The 17,004-nt window shown below is 40.8% G+C and overlaps 2 protein-coding genes across 4 annotated transcripts in view; both read right to left on the bottom strand.

The window, feature by feature from the left end:
- Positions 1-9,279, bottom strand: part of LOC134196798 (uncharacterized) — an 11,964-nt gene extending 2,685 nt beyond the window's left edge. The window contains exons 1-30 of the mRNA XM_062666018.1: positions 8,993-9,279; positions 8,890-8,934; positions 8,283-8,333; positions 7,989-8,051; positions 7,911-7,931; positions 7,827-7,850; positions 7,734-7,762; positions 7,561-7,665; positions 7,334-7,410; positions 7,157-7,264; positions 7,026-7,098; positions 6,789-6,840; positions 6,530-6,712; positions 6,374-6,454; positions 6,175-6,291; positions 6,056-6,106; positions 5,888-5,971; positions 5,684-5,746; positions 5,396-5,416; positions 5,175-5,327; positions 4,661-5,116; positions 4,350-4,463; positions 4,069-4,282; positions 3,853-3,899; positions 3,736-3,795; positions 3,453-3,487; positions 3,308-3,398; positions 3,178-3,248; positions 3,070-3,136; positions 207-443 (exon numbers count right to left, since the gene is read on the bottom strand). Of these exons, the coding sequence (XP_062522002.1) occupies positions 207-443; positions 3,070-3,136; positions 3,178-3,248; positions 3,308-3,398; positions 3,453-3,487; positions 3,736-3,795; positions 3,853-3,899; positions 4,069-4,282; positions 4,350-4,463; positions 4,661-5,116; positions 5,175-5,327; positions 5,396-5,416; positions 5,684-5,746; positions 5,888-5,971; positions 6,056-6,106; positions 6,175-6,291; positions 6,374-6,454; positions 6,530-6,712; positions 6,789-6,840; positions 7,026-7,098; positions 7,157-7,264; positions 7,334-7,410; positions 7,561-7,665; positions 7,734-7,762; positions 7,827-7,850; positions 7,911-7,931; positions 7,989-8,051; positions 8,283-8,333; positions 8,890-8,934; positions 8,993-9,265 (3,066 nt within the window). The 5' untranslated portion in view covers positions 9,266-9,279. The remainder of the gene's footprint in view (positions 1-206; positions 444-3,069; positions 3,137-3,177; positions 3,249-3,307; positions 3,399-3,452; positions 3,488-3,735; positions 3,796-3,852; positions 3,900-4,068; positions 4,283-4,349; positions 4,464-4,660; positions 5,117-5,174; positions 5,328-5,395; positions 5,417-5,683; positions 5,747-5,887; positions 5,972-6,055; positions 6,107-6,174; positions 6,292-6,373; positions 6,455-6,529; positions 6,713-6,788; positions 6,841-7,025; positions 7,099-7,156; positions 7,265-7,333; positions 7,411-7,560; positions 7,666-7,733; positions 7,763-7,826; positions 7,851-7,910; positions 7,932-7,988; positions 8,052-8,282; positions 8,334-8,889; positions 8,935-8,992) is intronic.
- Positions 9,280-9,705: 426 nt separating this feature from the next.
- LOC134196472 (conserved oligomeric Golgi complex subunit 3-like) lies at positions 9,706-16,845 on the bottom strand. 3 transcript variants are annotated; one of them, XM_062665608.1, is made up of 20 exons: positions 16,701-16,814; positions 15,839-15,923; positions 15,558-15,674; positions 15,076-15,471; positions 14,685-14,813; positions 14,543-14,620; positions 14,267-14,310; positions 13,911-14,037; positions 13,674-13,765; positions 13,470-13,575; positions 13,361-13,394; positions 13,059-13,138; positions 12,923-13,000; positions 12,630-12,779; positions 12,105-12,194; positions 11,875-11,995; positions 11,723-11,805; positions 10,979-11,113; positions 10,845-10,920; positions 9,706-10,091 (listed from the first exon to the last, which is right to left on the bottom strand). In XM_062665608.1, exons 1-20 carry the CDS (start codon positions 16,703-16,705, stop codon positions 9,838-9,840), a joined length of 2,280 nt encoding a protein of 759 aa, XP_062521592.1. In that variant the 5' UTR covers positions 16,706-16,814; the 3' UTR covers positions 9,706-9,837. The 3 variants fall into 3 exon arrangements, with proteins under 3 accessions (XP_062521592.1, XP_062521591.1, XP_062521594.1); XM_062665607.1 differs by lacking the exon at positions 15,839-15,923 and having other exon boundaries at positions 9,707-10,091; positions 16,701-16,845; XM_062665610.1 differs by lacking the exons at positions 15,558-15,674; positions 15,839-15,923; positions 16,701-16,814 and having other exon boundaries at positions 9,710-10,091; positions 15,076-15,353; positions 15,416-15,471.
- Positions 16,846-17,004: the final 159 nt, after the last annotated feature.

Here is a 17,004-nt window from a genome sequence, read left to right as displayed (position 1 = left end):
AAAATATATTCTATATATAAACTGTTCTAAAGCAATTATTCATTCTGTATAAATCCATTCTTATTGACTGCATTTAGCGCTCTCCGCGTGAAGAGGCGTGCCATAGTAATCGCATATCCTTAATTTAATTAAGAAAAGCAAAAAAACAAACTCCACAACACCTTTTTACCAATTTTTTTGTTTATATCAATATATGTGTGACGTACGTGTCTGCTGCCGATCATCAGTGAATCTCGTCTGTTGTTCGTCTGTTGCACTTTTGGTGCAGACAGAGATAAGGTGACTTGTTGAAGAAGCGGCTCCATCTCTTCACCACTCGTTGTAGGAAGTGGAGTAGCAGAATGTGAGCGCCTCCCCGAGGGAGGCAAAATTATTCCCGCCGACGATCCATGTGATATTTGTTGGAGGTAAGGATATTTCGGTTCAAACACAAATTCCTGCAACTGCAACAAATATTTCCTGCACGAGCTCGAGTGATTAAAATTTTGATTTATAAGCGCGATTAATCGTGCAATCTCGGCGCTGTGGAAAGTAGCACGCGCGCTATATACTGTTGTTATATACTATAGCTGTGTTAGTCACACTATTGAGGCCTGCGCATACTGGACGGGCATTAAATTGGTACAGTACAAACAAGCATTGAGCATAAAGCGAGCATAATTGCAAGGTTTACGAGCAATACGTCTTAGACATCATCGTATACTCACGTGACTGCTATAATCTGTTAGAGCAATATGGCAAGATTGCACGAGGCATTAACGGCTGTGCATGGCTGTGCCGGATTAAAAACCAGTTCAGTATTTTTGCTGGAATTTCAAGCCAGTTTGGCTTACTTGTAGTTACCCGAGGCCCGGATATCCGGGCTAAGGGTATAGTCGTCGGCCGACGTGCGACCGTTTGACGGTACTCTCGATTAGCGCAGATGCAAATGCAGCTATTCCGACCAATAGACGTGTCATTACCGACCATTGATGAACGTGATGTCATCATAAGGGTCCACCTCTATTTTTGGCAGCTAGCTGTGCTACGAGAATTCAGCCATCGAGCGTCCGTCCTGTACTTGCTGTTTATAATAATTATATAATCCTTTGCTTGTCGGATTTAGCACATATAGAAACAACGCCTAGAGTCTACATGCACGTGCACGTTTCCCACCGACAACCATGCAGAGCGAAGTTGCTGGATTCAGGCGCCATGCATGCGGTACGTGCAGCTGTCCCTGACTTGTAACATTTTGCTTGTTTCACAATGTTCTGCATAGGAGTTCTGCAGTCTGACAACTTGAATTTTCGATGTGCGTGGCTGAGAAGCCGCGGTGTTGTTGCAAAAATCACTAGTGTCGCCTTCAACAGAAATTTGGCGCTCCACGGAAATTTGCGAAGGGGAACGAACATTGTCCATGACAGCGTGTGTGTTTGTCGGACTAAGCGACTCACCAGTCAGTACGCTAGTGCGTCTGTATTCATTTTTGTTGCGGTATCCAAAGTCAGAGCGAACAGAGACGCCTAATCTACATTTGCACGAGAAGGTGTTCCGCATTTATGTTTTGCTTTGGCTCTGGCGGCTCTGAGGTCACCTCATTACGACAACCTGTGCCTATCAAAATTTCTTAGTAGTTAGATGTGTAGGCCTAAATGATTGCGGTTAGACGACGGTAGCTGTGTAAATACGGTAGGCGTAACCACTATGTGAGATACTTTTCAATGGTGTCCAATTCGTGAGCGTTCGTGCCTCCTGGTGATCCTCGGTTGCCTTACGTACACTGTACAAATGTCTTAGCATGTGGTGTGCATGTACACCAGCCGAGGATTTAGCACTGTAGTGCTTCTCTATTCTTTTTGTTTTGTTTTAGGTTTTCTTTGTTTTACTTTCTAGCAAGCCACTCGTATCAACATGTGAGCATTGTACAATTTGGTCTGGTCAGCAGTGCCGCATAACATAATGAAAGATAAAATAAGCACAATATGCGCAGGCCTATGGTGTAAACCTACGGAACTTGTCTCTATAGGACAGCAAAGTAAATGCATATGCGTATAGTTCATATATACAAACTACGGTAAGTGATACTCTTAGGGCGGTGAAGCCGAATGTTATTGGTCTAACCGCTCTCAGTACAAAATACGTTGGAGCTGCACTCCATGCAACATGGACAAAAGTTTTAGACTTCAAATTACTCAGTTTTAGAAAAGATTTACCATTGTCTAGAGTTTTTTTGGAGGTGTGAAAATTCGGCCATGCCTCCAAACCTAGGCAGTCCCTGTAGCTCTAAAAGAGTAACCCCGCGATAGCTTGCACATTCCTATAGAGTGCAAAATGCATGTTGTTAGCGACGCATATATAATCGCTTTATAACCTAAACAAAAACTCGCACTTTTATGCACGCTCTAAGCCTGGTTCCCATAGCAGCGTCGCCTTGCGTTCTTGCGTCAAAGACTTGCATTCTTTCTTGCGGTTCACATTAAATTGGCACGGCGCAGAATACGACGCAGCGTCTGACGCAGCGTTGACGCAAGATATAGAACGAGTTCTATTTCTTGCGTTCGTGCAAGCATTGAATTCAATATGTAGGCTTCTTGTTACACCTCTTGGCCACCACTGGAGAAACCCACTCCATTCTCCTCTTCCTTCCCCGCCTTTCAGTCATAACAATAACGGAGCAAGGCGCTTCTTCTCGTATACATAGCGGAACTGTCGAGCGGCAAAGGGGGAGAAGCTGGCTACGCGACTAGTAGGAGCGAAAGCCGTACGTAATTACGTCATCAAAGAAGATAACTACACAAAAGCAGAAACTGACGTCAAATGTGAATGCTCTTTTTTGGGACGCAAGGGATGAAGACGCAAGACGCAAGACGCAAAACGCAAGACGCTGCGTATTTTTAATGTGAACCCGCCTCTAGGGGTAGCATCAGAATATACCTAACAATATTTATCACTGATTCAGCTACAGTATAAGAGGTATATAGTAAGTGTATACCGAGCAGTATTACGCAAGAGACCTCCTGTGACAGTGTTGTCATAAACCAGTGTAGCCTGCATGTCTGCACGCGGACGAGCTGTGTATGCATATACCTGAATGCTCTGTCGTGGCTCTCTATCGAACGTCCCATCGAAAACGCTCGAACGGTACAGGAGGTGCCTAGACAATTGGAAAGCAACCGAGAATGACATACGTACGACACTGTCACACGTAGTATGACGACGGCTTGCCTGTCGGTGTCGCCGGCGTGGACTACACGTGCACGTGTACCCTGCAGAGAAACAAATTACCCGATAATGTGATGAAAGGCCGATGTGAAATACGACGCACCCGTCCATGGCCCTTTTCCGAGTAGAATTGTCTTTTGGAAAATTCCGCTTTGCTGTCGATACTCTCCGTACTGTCGCTTCTACTAACATGTCTACAGAACGAGCTTTCTATTGTATAGCCGTTCGCTTTGTGGCAAAGCACTGACCTGTTTCCTTTATCGACCGTTCTCAATCGAGCTTGCTTTAGAATAGATATACGCAATATAGTATACACAATTTTTACATGAACTAACAGTCAACACGGTTGGACAATCAAACAGCATGCTGTACAGACAGAGAAATATAGACAAACAGACAGACAGACAGACAGACACTGAAACAGACAGATAACGAAAAGATAAAAGCAGACATGCAGACGGGCAGACCAACTACGTACACACCAGTGACTTGTTACACATAGACAAACAGCTGTAGTACTCGATAATCTACCTGAATTCTCAGTTGTTGAGTCATATCTCTTCGTGCTGACCTGGCTTCATCGATCTCTTTCTGTCACACAAAGACAATGAAATACTTCTACCACAAGAGACTATATTTCCATCCCACCTGCTTCATCATACGATCAACAAACAATTCGTTGCATAATTTGAGAACTGAAACCAACACATGCATTAAAAACTCACTTATTGCAATCACAAAAAGTCACATCAACCCCTATATATATATATATTTATATATATATATATTTATATATATTACATATATATATATATATATATATATATATATATATATATATATATATATATATATATATATTACCGTTAACGCAATGAGTCCCGATGCCAGACAACGCACGGGAAACTGATACGTTTTGCCACCATTCTCCTTCCAGTGTATCAATGACTAACGAACACAAAGGAGACTCATAGTCTGATGGGTGAATCTCTTGATCCAGTTCGCTCTCTGTAGGGCTCTCGGGAGCCTCGGTCTTTGCCAAATTGATCTGACTTGTCCAATACACCACACCTTGTTCCTACACGCCATACGTGTACATATTTTTATGATATGTTGTATGTGTGCATGGTATATAACTGCATTACATCGACGTGTCGACCTTTCGACTCAACAGCTTCGACCACATTAAAACTTTCTGTCTCTACAAGACATGAAGCCTTGTCAACAAACGTCGTAATAACATCACCAATTCGAGACACCTACAAAACAGAAGTCAACCTGTATCAGACAATCAACAACCACGTGTCATTTATTGACTATAAATAAGGGGCTAATAATAGGATACTGATATTATTGTTGGTTGTAAGAAAAACCCTTCTACTATTAATTGGCATTATTTTATTTACTAAAACAGATTTTAATATATTACAACTCAATTCTATATTAATTGCCTCACCATGTTATACACGTACTCTTGTGCACTAGAAGCATTGTCGACCTCATCGATCTCAATGTCGACTTCTCCTGTAGCATCAGCTCTTGCTGCAGTAACAGCCTTATCACTTGAAGAAGAAGGTTTCAGTGTCTCAGAGGAGAAAACCGTTGACATGGTGGCTAACGTAATATCACTGGCCTCACGTTTACTGTCGTCCAGAATATCTTGACTAAAAGTACTCAAATCGATTTGGGCAGGACATAGACAAGGTAAGGGTAACGGGTCTCCACTCCTAGAGTCGTCACTACTGGATGCGTGTTGTTGGCTGTCGACAGCCACAAACGAATCAGGAAGGACATCGGTCTCTTTGATGCTACTAGAAGACATCATAGGCGTAACATGTTCACTGTAACTTGATTCACTTGTTGGTAGATGCTGATCATGACAAAACGGTTTAGACTCTATTTTCTCAATTGACTAGAAGAGATCAGTCTGTAATAGAACCTAAGTAAACCAACGCAAGAATCAAACGTACCTCTTCCAAGACTTCATTTTCGCGCATTTCGACAACAACTGGTTTACTTATTTTTGGTTCTGGAAAATCCGTCTGAACAGCCTGGTCTACCAACTCAGGTCTTGCTACTTCAGGAGACGCTACGGTCTCACAAACCTCATCTGTGTCAGAAGCCTTCAGATCATACAGAACGACACAAAATTTAATTTCATTGTTTCATTAATTAAAGTGATTGTGATTACTTCCTGCTCCATCTCCACATCCTGCATAAACAAGAAAAACAAACAAAAAGGTACACAACTATCATATAATTGTTAATAAGTTATACAAGTATGCACACACACACACACACACACACACACACACACACACACACACACACACACACACACACACACACACACACACACACACACACACACACACACACACACACACACACACACACACACACACACACACACACACACAAACACACACACACACACACACACACAAACAAACAAACAAACACACACACACACACACACCTCTTCGACTGGCAGATGCTGTGTGATTTCAAGCTCTTTTTGTTCGTATCTCTGAATCATTACCTAGAAGTGGAGAGTAGGATAAGTCATAACTGAACTAAACAATACACGAAAATCACACAAAATGCGGTAATATCACCAATATTAACGTTCATACATTACTTAACAGGTTTTTAGATCCGGATCTAACATATTCAATCAAACCTCTTTCTCTTCAGCTGCTCTCGCAAGTGCGGCCAACGTAGTCTGCTGCTGTTCTTCTAGTTCATCTATCTGAGACTGCAACGCCTGTATACATAACCCAAACATATCACCAACAAAAGATACTCCCGGGCCAACGTTTCAGGAGAGACAAATAACCATTAGACGCACCGTAACTTCTCTTTCCTTGTAATCTAACTTCTTCTTCAAGTGTATGTTGTCCTAAGAACATTAAGATGTCAACACATGCACTATATAATTGCCATCACCAATGTCTTAGGTGTTCGAACCTTCTCTAATGTCTCAACTTGAGTCTGTAGTTCGGCCACGACATTACTTTCCTCCTCCACTTCAAATAACTCATCTTCAATCGCATCTTCTTCTTCCACATCTCCTGCTCCTTCCATCTGCAAAACAGAATCAAAGTTGTCCGTATGAACTATCTATGTCATCATTATCCACATGCATTATCCATATGCAAACATATACCGTTTTCTGCCTTCGTAACTTCGCTAGACGACCAGCAGTCGGTTGCCTCCGAAAGTTATTATTCTGAGAACGAGTCACAAGCTATAATTCAACATTAATTGATGATTCTTCACTGCAATTTCAAACATCGATGTGCGTGTCTTATCGTTGCATGACCTCTTTGCTGTGCTTTTCTTGTCGTTCTTTTAGTTCCAGTAATGCCTGCTCACGTGATGCTTGTGCCTCTTCGTGCAGCCTCTCAGACTCGAGAAGTTTCTCTTTGAAGGCTTTCAGCTGGCTTGACCACATTTCTTTCTCCATAGCATGCCGCTCTTGTACAATTTTATACTTCCCTACTTTCTACAGCAGAGCAATCACAATCACATTGATTGGTATGAACTCGATCCGGCAATTCGATTAACAAACATGGGCTTACTTCTTTGTATTGCTTTACTTCTATTCCCAATCGTTTAATGTCCAGACGAAGCCTGAGATCAAAAATAGTGTTTAATGCGCTACACCGTGGAGGCACATAAACGTATTAAATAATTTATTGTATAATTAATTAAGATTGTAATTAAAATATATTTTTATATAATTGCCTTTGTTTGTTTATATAATTAACTAAATAAATATTTGTTTCTATAGTAACACTTGCTATTGGCAACATCACTTTTCAATGATAGTTGATCGTTCGTCCAGGGTCTTGATCATCTCATCCATCTCTCCAATCAAGCCAGCAATCTCTAAATGAAATTGCGTATTACGATTTGCTGCTCATTGTTTTCTGCACCGCAGTCATACCACTGTCTCCAGAATCTCGCACTTTGGACAACAGCTTACACACCTCTGAAGCTGCGTACTTCCAAACATTATTCTTTTCTCGGGTACCTTCTACTGCCTCTTTTAGTTCTAGTATTACAACACCAACCTGTTACTGCATGACTGATAACAAGATATATCTTCACATTTTGTATTTACCTTTGTTACCTACTGCTTGGACCTTTTCAGCGTTCACTTTAGCCTTGAGTAACTCTTTCTCAAGTTTCTTCTTTTCACTGAATTGCATCAATGATGTCATCACAAGACGAAAGGAAGTCTAACCAACAGACAAACACACACATGCACACACACAGCACACACACACACACACACACACACACACACACACACACACACAAACAGACAATGACCAAAACTTCACTTACGCTATCAAATGCTGCACAGAGTCACCATAGCTAGCAAGCTTTGTAATCTGCCCTTTCACGTCTTGTAGACGTTCAGACACCTTCTTCCCCTCTTCAATGCTATCCCTGCAACACACAAGCCATACATCTTTCCATTAACAGAAATACAATCATACACCATAACAATTCATCACCTGAGTGAAGTACTACCAATTCCGACATCCTGAAAAATAAGCAAGACCTTAAAACAAATCAAGTAATCGCACGTGACCAGAAAAGCATCTCACCAGCTCCTCAACGCTGCCAAACCACTAAAACACAACGTATTATAAAAATAAGTAACTAGAGAAATTACAACTGCTTGTACGTACGTCATCTAGAGACAGCAGAATCTACAGAAAAGCCATAAAATCAACATTAGATACAACATGACCGGTATTGTCACCAACCTCTTCTCGTTCTAAACACATGGTGTTGTAATCCTGCATTAGCCTCTTGATATTGTGTTTCAACTAAAGAATTAAAAATTACATTTAATATCTACCTGGTATATGTGTTATTGACAGATGACAGTAAAGGCTCGTTCACAATATTGACGCTAACGCTCAGCATCAAAGACACCCTCTTGACGCAGGCGGCATCCTTTGACATTGACGCTGACGCTTGAATAGGATTCATTCCAGCGTCAGCGTCAACGTAGGGGTCAGCGTCAACGTCAATATTGTGAACCAGGCTTTAGTTACCTCATTGTTGTCTAGTTGGGCAGCTTGCTCTCCTAGATCGCCAATATAATCCTAAACGTACACATTAGAAGAAACTGAATTGTACTACAATCCAATGTCAGCCTGGTTGACAACATACTCTGTTATGATTTTATCTTTGATGTATTTAATGTAATTTTTTAGCAATAATGACTCAGTCTAGTAGCAGTATAAACTACTTGAAGTTACAATAATTATGCTAGCTCAATCTTTCACTCTAACAGTCTTGTTCTATGTAACTCTCAGATTGATCTAATTACGTAAACTAAACAATTACTGTCTTAGGAGTAATACGTGTACAGTCAACATCAGTATACAAGGTGATAGGCAAGTCTCTGTTCAACGATCCAGTTGAGACAGAACACTACATATTCCACTTGCGTAGAATATGGTAGCACACTGAGTCTCAACTTGATCGCCAGACACATACAGTTGTCTATCACCTTGTAGGCTGATGTTGACTGTATGCAAGGCAGTTTTTGCCTATTTTGCTCAATTAAATCGAGATTTGCTTCTAATACATAACAGTTAATTAAAGGAAATTGTGCAACTGCGTAACACCAATTATACAGTAGCATGTGATTCTCACCTCTACATCTTCAAGTCGGTACGTTTCTTCATAATCACTAAGAAGCTAATATAAAGCTAACGTCAACACAACACACTTTCCAAAAAATATCCTTTTTTCTCACCTGCGCCATGCGTCCCGTGATGTCTTTCAAATAATCCTTTCTTAGCGATTTTGTGTCACTTTCATACATGTCGTCATAATATCTGGATGATTCGTCTTCAGAGGCGACATTTTCCGGGCTTTGGTCGGGAAATTCACCAAGTGATGAGCCATCCACTGGTGGAGAGAAATCCAAAGACGGAGCTGGAGTCCCGTGGTTTCTTCCCTTACTAGTAGACCAAACTTTTTGTGTAGGTTTTGATACTGTGACAGATCGCAAGAAAGAACGAGGCATAGTTGCACTACAACTCGTTGAAATTATTGGAACACGGTTTGTGACGTCACACCCACAATAGACATTTACCCACGCGGACCTGCTGTAAATACACGTATGTGCCAAAGTGCATGCGGATGCAGGGAGCAGTCAAGCGCTATGCTTGCATCGATCGCTTCCCATCGGGGCAGATCTGTTCGTGTAGCTCACCGCCTGCAGCCCGAGTCCGTATACGTATACGTCCATTGTCTGGTGTACACACTCTCTGTGATGTCTGTCCTCTGCTAGGGTTTACATGTAGTAGCTTCTCTGTTCTCGGCATGCCAAAGCCACGGGGAGTCTCTACTCGTCAGCACACAGTAGACAGCAAGCATCCAGTGTGGCCCTGCAGTGTGCAGGATGCCCGCATTCTTTTGTTCACTCAATACCACGCCCCGCCGCGCCCCCGCGCCAACGAAATGAGTCCACAAAGTATAACCACCCCCTGCTCACTCTCACCCATTAAACGTGTAAATATGGCCACGAACGCATATTTTTATTTTACAAATCGTTGGTTTTTTGCGACGCAAACACATCTATTCATCACGTGACTGTCAGTTCATTGAGACCAAGACGCTGACTTCATCTGTCGACGGACATCCTATAATTTGCTGTTCCTCTTCGCCGAAATTTTCTGTCACTATTTTATTTAGCTGTCTGTACGCTTGATGAACATTCGCCTTGATCGGTTTGAAGAGAATGTATTCCGTATCTTTATTGGCGAGGTAGAGTGACATCTTTTCGAGCAGAGGAGGAAGACGTGCTCGAAGGTTCTTGTAGTTTTCACTGACGACTTCGTGAACCTTTTCTGAAGAAGCAGAAGAGCAGGTTCAAATTTCCGAGTGAATGCAGTTGTACACTGTACATACACACTGTACATACAGTCTACTACAATTTCTAGTTTAATTAATTAATTAATTGTCACACACACACACACACACACACACACACACACACACACACACACACACACACACAACACAAACACACACACACACACACACAACACAAACACACACACACACACACACACACACACACACACACACACACACACACACACACACAACACAAACACACACACACACACACACACACACACACACACACACACACACACACACACACACACACACACAACAGGTCACCCAAACTACTAAATATGCACAGAAGCAGAAGACAAAATTTGCTATTCACAACTATTGGAGAACATTTCAGATTCTATAGGAACGATAACTAATGCAGTAGCTTATCAGGTTAAGGTTGCCTAGGCAAATTTCAGTAGTTTCCATAACAATTAACTTGGTGTAGATAACGTAGTAAAACTTATCGTTGCACCCCTTAGAAATTTCTGACAGTCATTCATCTATCCATCTTTGGATGACAAATAACTTCAATGCTTTGACGACCAAAAACTTTGTTCATCATAGCTATTCGTCCATCCAATAAATTCAAACTTGTAGCACAAGTATGGATAACAATATTTCAGTAAACAAGCAAACAATCAAGGAAGCAGTTAAATTATTATTTAGGATCAGCACAAGATACCAGATCAGAATACCTGGGGTTGCGAACACATGGGTCTTCAACTGAACAGTTGACCCAGACTTGGCTGCCATTTGAGTCACAGCATCCACCTGTTTGTCACAAATTTGCTTTACAAAAAACTAGAATTTCAATGTGACTGAATTTTGCCTTTGCCAGAAGCAATTTAAGTGATTCAGCCAAAAAGTGTGACACTGTTTCAATAAACTCTTCGCAAAGTCTCTTTAATTGGTTGTCCACGTCTTTCTTTGAGTCCAAATAGTTCTCTGTGAGCTGCGGCTGACCCTAACCATGGAGAAAAAAAGTAAACAGACATCAATTTTACAATTTAAGGCTGCCTGTTCTGTTGCAGTCTGCCTGTCTGTCTGTCTGGCTGTCATGATCATATATTACTTAGATCAAAGTAATGCACATTTCTGCAATAAAATTAAAAGGCTACAATTAAAATGAAATGTCTATAAATCACTGTGCAAGAAAGCTAATGTGGGAAGACCTGAGTGGCGAGAGTCATGGGCTTCTCAAGCCCACCACATAGTCCGGACAGTTTCTTTAAGATCACTTGCACCTTTGTAGCTGGATGGAAAAGTGTTTTCTCCAATAGTCCAAAAATTCTGGAGCAGTCGGTCTTCCGGTTTCGTCTGATGATAGCTTTTTTAAGCACTTCCTTCCCTGCTCTCCCCATGTACCAAAGTGCTCAAGAACTAATGGGATGACGGTGGATGTTGAGCCTCCAGGCAGCATGAACCGGTCATATTTAGCCTTCTTCCTGGCTTCCCTTACAGATGCCACAGCTCCAATCTTTCAGCAGAGCTACGATAAGTTTCTGAGCACCATGGGTGTCTGTCTGTCTGTCTATCTGTCTGTCTGTCTGTCTGCTTGTGTCCACATTCCTACCTCCAGTAAAAATTCCAAAAACGCATTCTGCTGGTTCAAAGCAAACAGTCTGCTTCCTTGGCTCAACAAACCTTTTGCAGCCACTACACATACACAAAAGTAATATACACCACCAATAACAAATAAACAACTCACACAACACTACGTTCTACCTCTTAACTTTGTAAAATCAAGAGAAACTTCTTTCACTGCAAACGTGACATCAAACGGTGCTATCTGTTCCTTCAAGATGAGAAGATGTTTGATAAGAAACAATTGGCCATCGATTGCACTCTATTAACCAGAGAAACCAGTTATAAGCAAATTAAAAGGACAATACCATGTTACAAGTTATCCCTGCACCAAAAATACACAAACACTTCGCTTCAAACTTTAAGCCTACCTTCTTTGATACAATTGCATTAGATGCAACTTTCAAAGATTGAATACACTCGGCTAATGCTTCCTGAGCAATTCCTTCAAATATTGGTTTCTAAATCAAAACACAATGACACGAAAATCCTCAATTCTACATTGGAATAAGATTGAATGTTTGTCTACTAATCAGCAAAATTTGTCAAATATCCTTGTTTTTGTCACAAGACACACCATTTAATGCTGTAAGTTGGCATTTCACTGCCAATAAAAATAATTCAATATGTCTGATTTCTGACTCCATTGCTTATCTCCATTAACTAGAGCAAAATCAAATCAGGAAAGCCCAAATGCTGCTAACAGTAAAGCAAAATAATACTCAAATTGCATTTGGCTTCACTAATACAAATTACATAATCAACAATTTTCAGATAATCTCGTCTCTGTCTCTATGCCTGTTTCCGTCTGTTCGTATGCTTAGTTGTGAAACAAGAGCATGCTACAACCAGTCTACCTGTCTCTTCAACTACCTCTATAACATATAGGTCCTCACATTAATACATCTGTAGAGTTTTGAGAGGCACATGAGAGTTCGTCGCAACGTAGGATACCACATGCCAGGCTGATCAGCTGCAGCTAAGTCGTAACCTTCGCTCCCTGACTCCAGTGATGTGCTTCCGCGTTTACCCTTCGATGTTTTCATCTACAAACCAAATCACAGTTACAATCTCACTCAAAATTGGAAATGCTGAACAAAAAAACTCACAACCACGATGTGCACACAAAGTGAACAAACAATTGTAATCACTTCTGACCGAACACAACCTATTGGGCACAAATACTCACCTCAACTTGTAGCTTTTCTGGATAAGCTAGATCTCCTGGTGAAGGGTTGTAGCTTTTAATATCAGTGTTTACATACAGCTGTAATTTGAGACGAACTTCACAATGCTATTCTACAATCAAACCAATCTACACATGCCTGAGCTCTGTAAACTAGACGCTCTTGGATATCTTCCAGCATTTGAGCCACAACAGACCCAAACACGGACAACTCTGCAGCTGCATCACAAGACAAACAAAGATCAGCCCAAATCCATTGCCATATAACACATGCATTGATGCCTGCGTCTTTTCATTCAAGTGTGTGTGTGTGTGTGTGTGTGTGTGTGTGTGTGTGTGTGTGTGTGTGTGTGTGTGTGTGTGTGTGTGTGTGTGCAAATGTGCACATGCATACCAGTCTGCACGAGAGCAATGTGTGCATGTACTAGTCTGTCAACTTACGTTTCTGTTGCACGTGGTCTTCAAGCATCTCCACCTACACAAACACAAACTGTGTATTATTACTAAACTCGACTATTACAAACAAAACAAGACAATTAATGCAGTAAACCTTCAAAATGCTGCACAACTCAGCCAAGGTCTCCAAATGGTGAATATGAATTATATGAGGTCTCAAAACATCATACAAAAGGCAGGACAAACTGTCAAGCAAACTCCTAGACAAACAATCCACATCAGTATGTTACATAAACTCTGTGTTACGTCTATTGTACAACAATCAATTTTAAGGTCAAGTCCAATATTGTAAGCATACTCTAAAGCTGCACTGTGCAGTGAGAAAAAATGATAATAGAGTTGATGCTCGTCCTGACACAGCCTCACCATAAACGAACAGCCACCACGAAACTACAAGATGAGAACACAAAATATCAAACTGAGACACACAATACACAAGACATATTCGCTATCCAACCAACTGTCCCTGACAACGATAGCATTTACACACGTTTTTCCATACAGTGTAATACTAAGCGTTTTCTAAGTTACACACCAGCAAGCAGTGGTCTCTGTTGTGCTCTTTGAGTAGCATCTGCAGTGTGACTGTGACTGTTGGTATCAGCAAATGCTGTCGTTGTGCAACATAACATTGCTGGCACTCTTGCAAGAGAGACATGTATCTGAAAAAATTAGGAATCAAAACCATGTGATAACAGAACACTGTGTATAAGCAGAAACGTCTCCAAATGTGTAAACAAAATGACAGCATGATGTGTGCACGTGTTTGTGTGTGTGTAAGTGTGTGTGTGTGTGTGTGTGTGTGTGTGTGTGTGTGTGTGTGTGTGTGTGTGTGTGTGTGTGTGTGTGTGTGGATGTGACTATCAACATCACTTGCTACATCAGTCTTACTGTTGATCAACTCTACAGCGCTGTTCAACTTGTTCCATCAAAGACTAAATACATAAAGGTACTGAGACTTGCAATTACAACAATCTTCAACAATTTCCCACAACAGACAACACACAATCAAGCTGACAAACAGAAAACAAAATACCAACCGACAAACACAAATAAAAACACAGAAAAGTAAAACAGACTACCCAGTAAGTAACAAGATCACGACGGTCAATTAATTAAAACCAACAGCTAACCCACAACAACCTTCCATAACTCATTCACACTTACCTTAATCCGTGGTGCAACTGTACGAAATTTCCCATAATATAATGTAAAAGCTGAGTCCGTGTGATGAACAATCACACCCTGTGCATGAAACACACAAATTAAGTCTTTTTTACCTTTTCCAGTTAGACACCAACATTATCACTTTGGTAGGTTGTACTTGTTGTGTGATACCCTTCAGCTGGTTTACAACATGCACTCGAATCAGACTGAGTGCTCGATGGAGACATTGTTGAAAGCGGACTTGATAGACTGGCAGTTCCTTAAATGAAGGCTGTATGCGAAAAGCAACAATCGCCAGTAAGTGGTAATCACAGTAACGAACAAACAAAACAGTAGGTGTTGTGTATGACATACACGCACATGTAGTAACATGTCCAAACACAAACAAACAAACAAACATACCACAAGCACAATTGCCTGCATGGATGTGTACACACATACACATACACACACACACACACACACACACACACACACACACACACACACACACACACACACACACACACACACACACACACACACACACTCACATGGCTAGCTAAGAAAGCGATGCATTCATCCATTCTTGTCAGCTTCGGAACAAACGTTGGATCAGATACACTGAAAGTCGACGAGTTCAGTTTCTGACTGAGCTCCTCTACTTCATCAAAGTACGCCAACTTGCTTCGTATGCTTTCTGCTACATTAACCAACTTGGTCTGATCCTGTAGCAGCTGGTCACATGCTTCATGAAGAGCATTAGTCTTTGTAGATACAGCTAACTGCTGCTTCTGCATTTCTTCTAATCGTTCAAGTGTAGCCGAGACTCCTTGTAGCACAGTGTCACAATGTTTTCTATATTCTGTCAGCTGCTCTATACAAGACGTATACTTTGATTCCTCTTGTTGACTATGAGCTACTTCTACCCTCTGGTACCAAGCGAAAAACTAGAAACACAAATACTATTCTGTAAACACATTTGCATAGTTTGTGCAACAAACTCTGAAGTTGTCTACACGCATCAACACTATACCTGTTGTGCTGTTTCTATCCGTTCATCGGCTGCCAGGAGAGATACAGCATCTCCTTCCTGATCTGTTCTACTTCGATGTACTCCATTAGCAACCACACCAGTTTCAGTTTGCGCCAACTATAATCATAGTCAACCATTTGTAGTAAACACCAAATCAACAAATACAGTCAGACCTCGTTATTCTGACCACATTTGTACCACACGTTTCTGTTGGACTAATGTGGTTGTCAGATTATTGGTAACAAAAACACACTGACCATGTAAATTGATTTCACATGTACCTTGTAGAAAGTGAGGGTGTCAGAATAGCAAGGTTTGACTGTATTGCAATAAAACTTGATCGGCTCTTTACAAAAGCTAGAATCTCTACCACAAGTCAAATTCGAATTTTTTATGTTGTGTGTGAAACAATCCCAAACAGTCAAATAAAGTTTAACAGCAAAATTCCAGCAGAACAAAATGTACTTGTACAACAGTTAATTAATAATAAATTTCTGGGTGATCTCATCAGCATTCGTTTTCTCTTTATTTCTATTTAGTAGACTTCAAAAACAAAACTGTCAATCAATGTGCGAAATAATTTTGAACTGTCGAGAGATTCAAACCTAGCCTTTGCTACAGCAGATGACAATTGCTGATATTCTGACTTGCTTATTGATAATAATAATAATGATAATAAATAAATAATTAATTAATTTAGTTCTAGCAAATTACAATGTGCAATCCAATTTTGTTCACTATTCTATTCTTTGTCTGAAATACAAAATGATGCATAAGGACATTATTAGAGAAGCACAAACTTTAGTCAATTAAATAGCATGATTACACTTGTAATGTAATTATCACATGTTAGTGCGATTACACCATATGAGTTACAACTCCAAGCTTCAAATATAAAAAATTAAAAATTAAAAATAAACAAAAAATTAGAAATAACTAATAACCAGCTGCCACGTTGCTTTAAAATTTAGTTACTGCAAACAAATATTATTAATACTAATTAGTACTCACGAAGGCCCGGATGAGCCCATTATTCTCTCTTCTGACTAAACATTGAAACGGCCTCAGTTAGTATACGTAGCTAGCTGTCTATAGATTCCCCTCGTTGACTTTCAAACATCATGCGAGTTCATTTAGACTTACTCCATATGGAAGTGGACGTTGAGATGCGAGAGTCATCAGATCCATGTATGCGTCCTTTTGAGCGTCAGTAAGAGGCGCTAAATTTGTCTCCCATTGGCTCAGTCTTTCTCGTATTTCCTTGCCAGAAGTGGCCATGTCGACTCACATACGGGATTTCTACAGCACCTCGACAACGGTCTGGCATGCTAGGCGAGGTGCTTAGTAGGTGTGTAACTGTTTACCGTGTTTGTGTTTGAATATTTGTCTCAATGTTAGCAATGGAGTGCAAACGACTTGTGTGTGTGTGTGTGTGTGTGTGTGTGTG

This window comes from Corticium candelabrum, chromosome 21 (assembly GCF_963422355.1).
Source record: "Corticium candelabrum chromosome 21, ooCorCand1.1, whole genome shotgun sequence".
NCBI classification, from domain to species: domain Eukaryota; kingdom Metazoa; phylum Porifera; class Homoscleromorpha; order Homosclerophorida; family Plakinidae; genus Corticium; species Corticium candelabrum.
Note: the sequence above shows the minus strand (reverse complement) of the source record. Positions and strands in the feature narration are given on the sequence as shown.

Bases quoted from the DNA above. Each gene is read 5' to 3' on its own strand.
- LOC134196472 (XM_062665607.1), bottom strand. From the start codon at position 16,835: ATGGCCACTTCTGGCAAGGAAATACGAGAAAGACTGAGCCAATGGGAG. The intron at 15,675-16,700 runs GTAAGTCTAAAT...CTATGATTATAG, and splicing joins AACGTCCACTTCCATATGGA to TTGGCGCAAACTGAAACTGG. The intron at 11,806-11,874 runs GTAGAACGTAGT...GTGTATGTGTAG, and splicing joins TGATTTTACAAAGTTAAGAG to TGGCTGCAAAAGGTTTGTTG.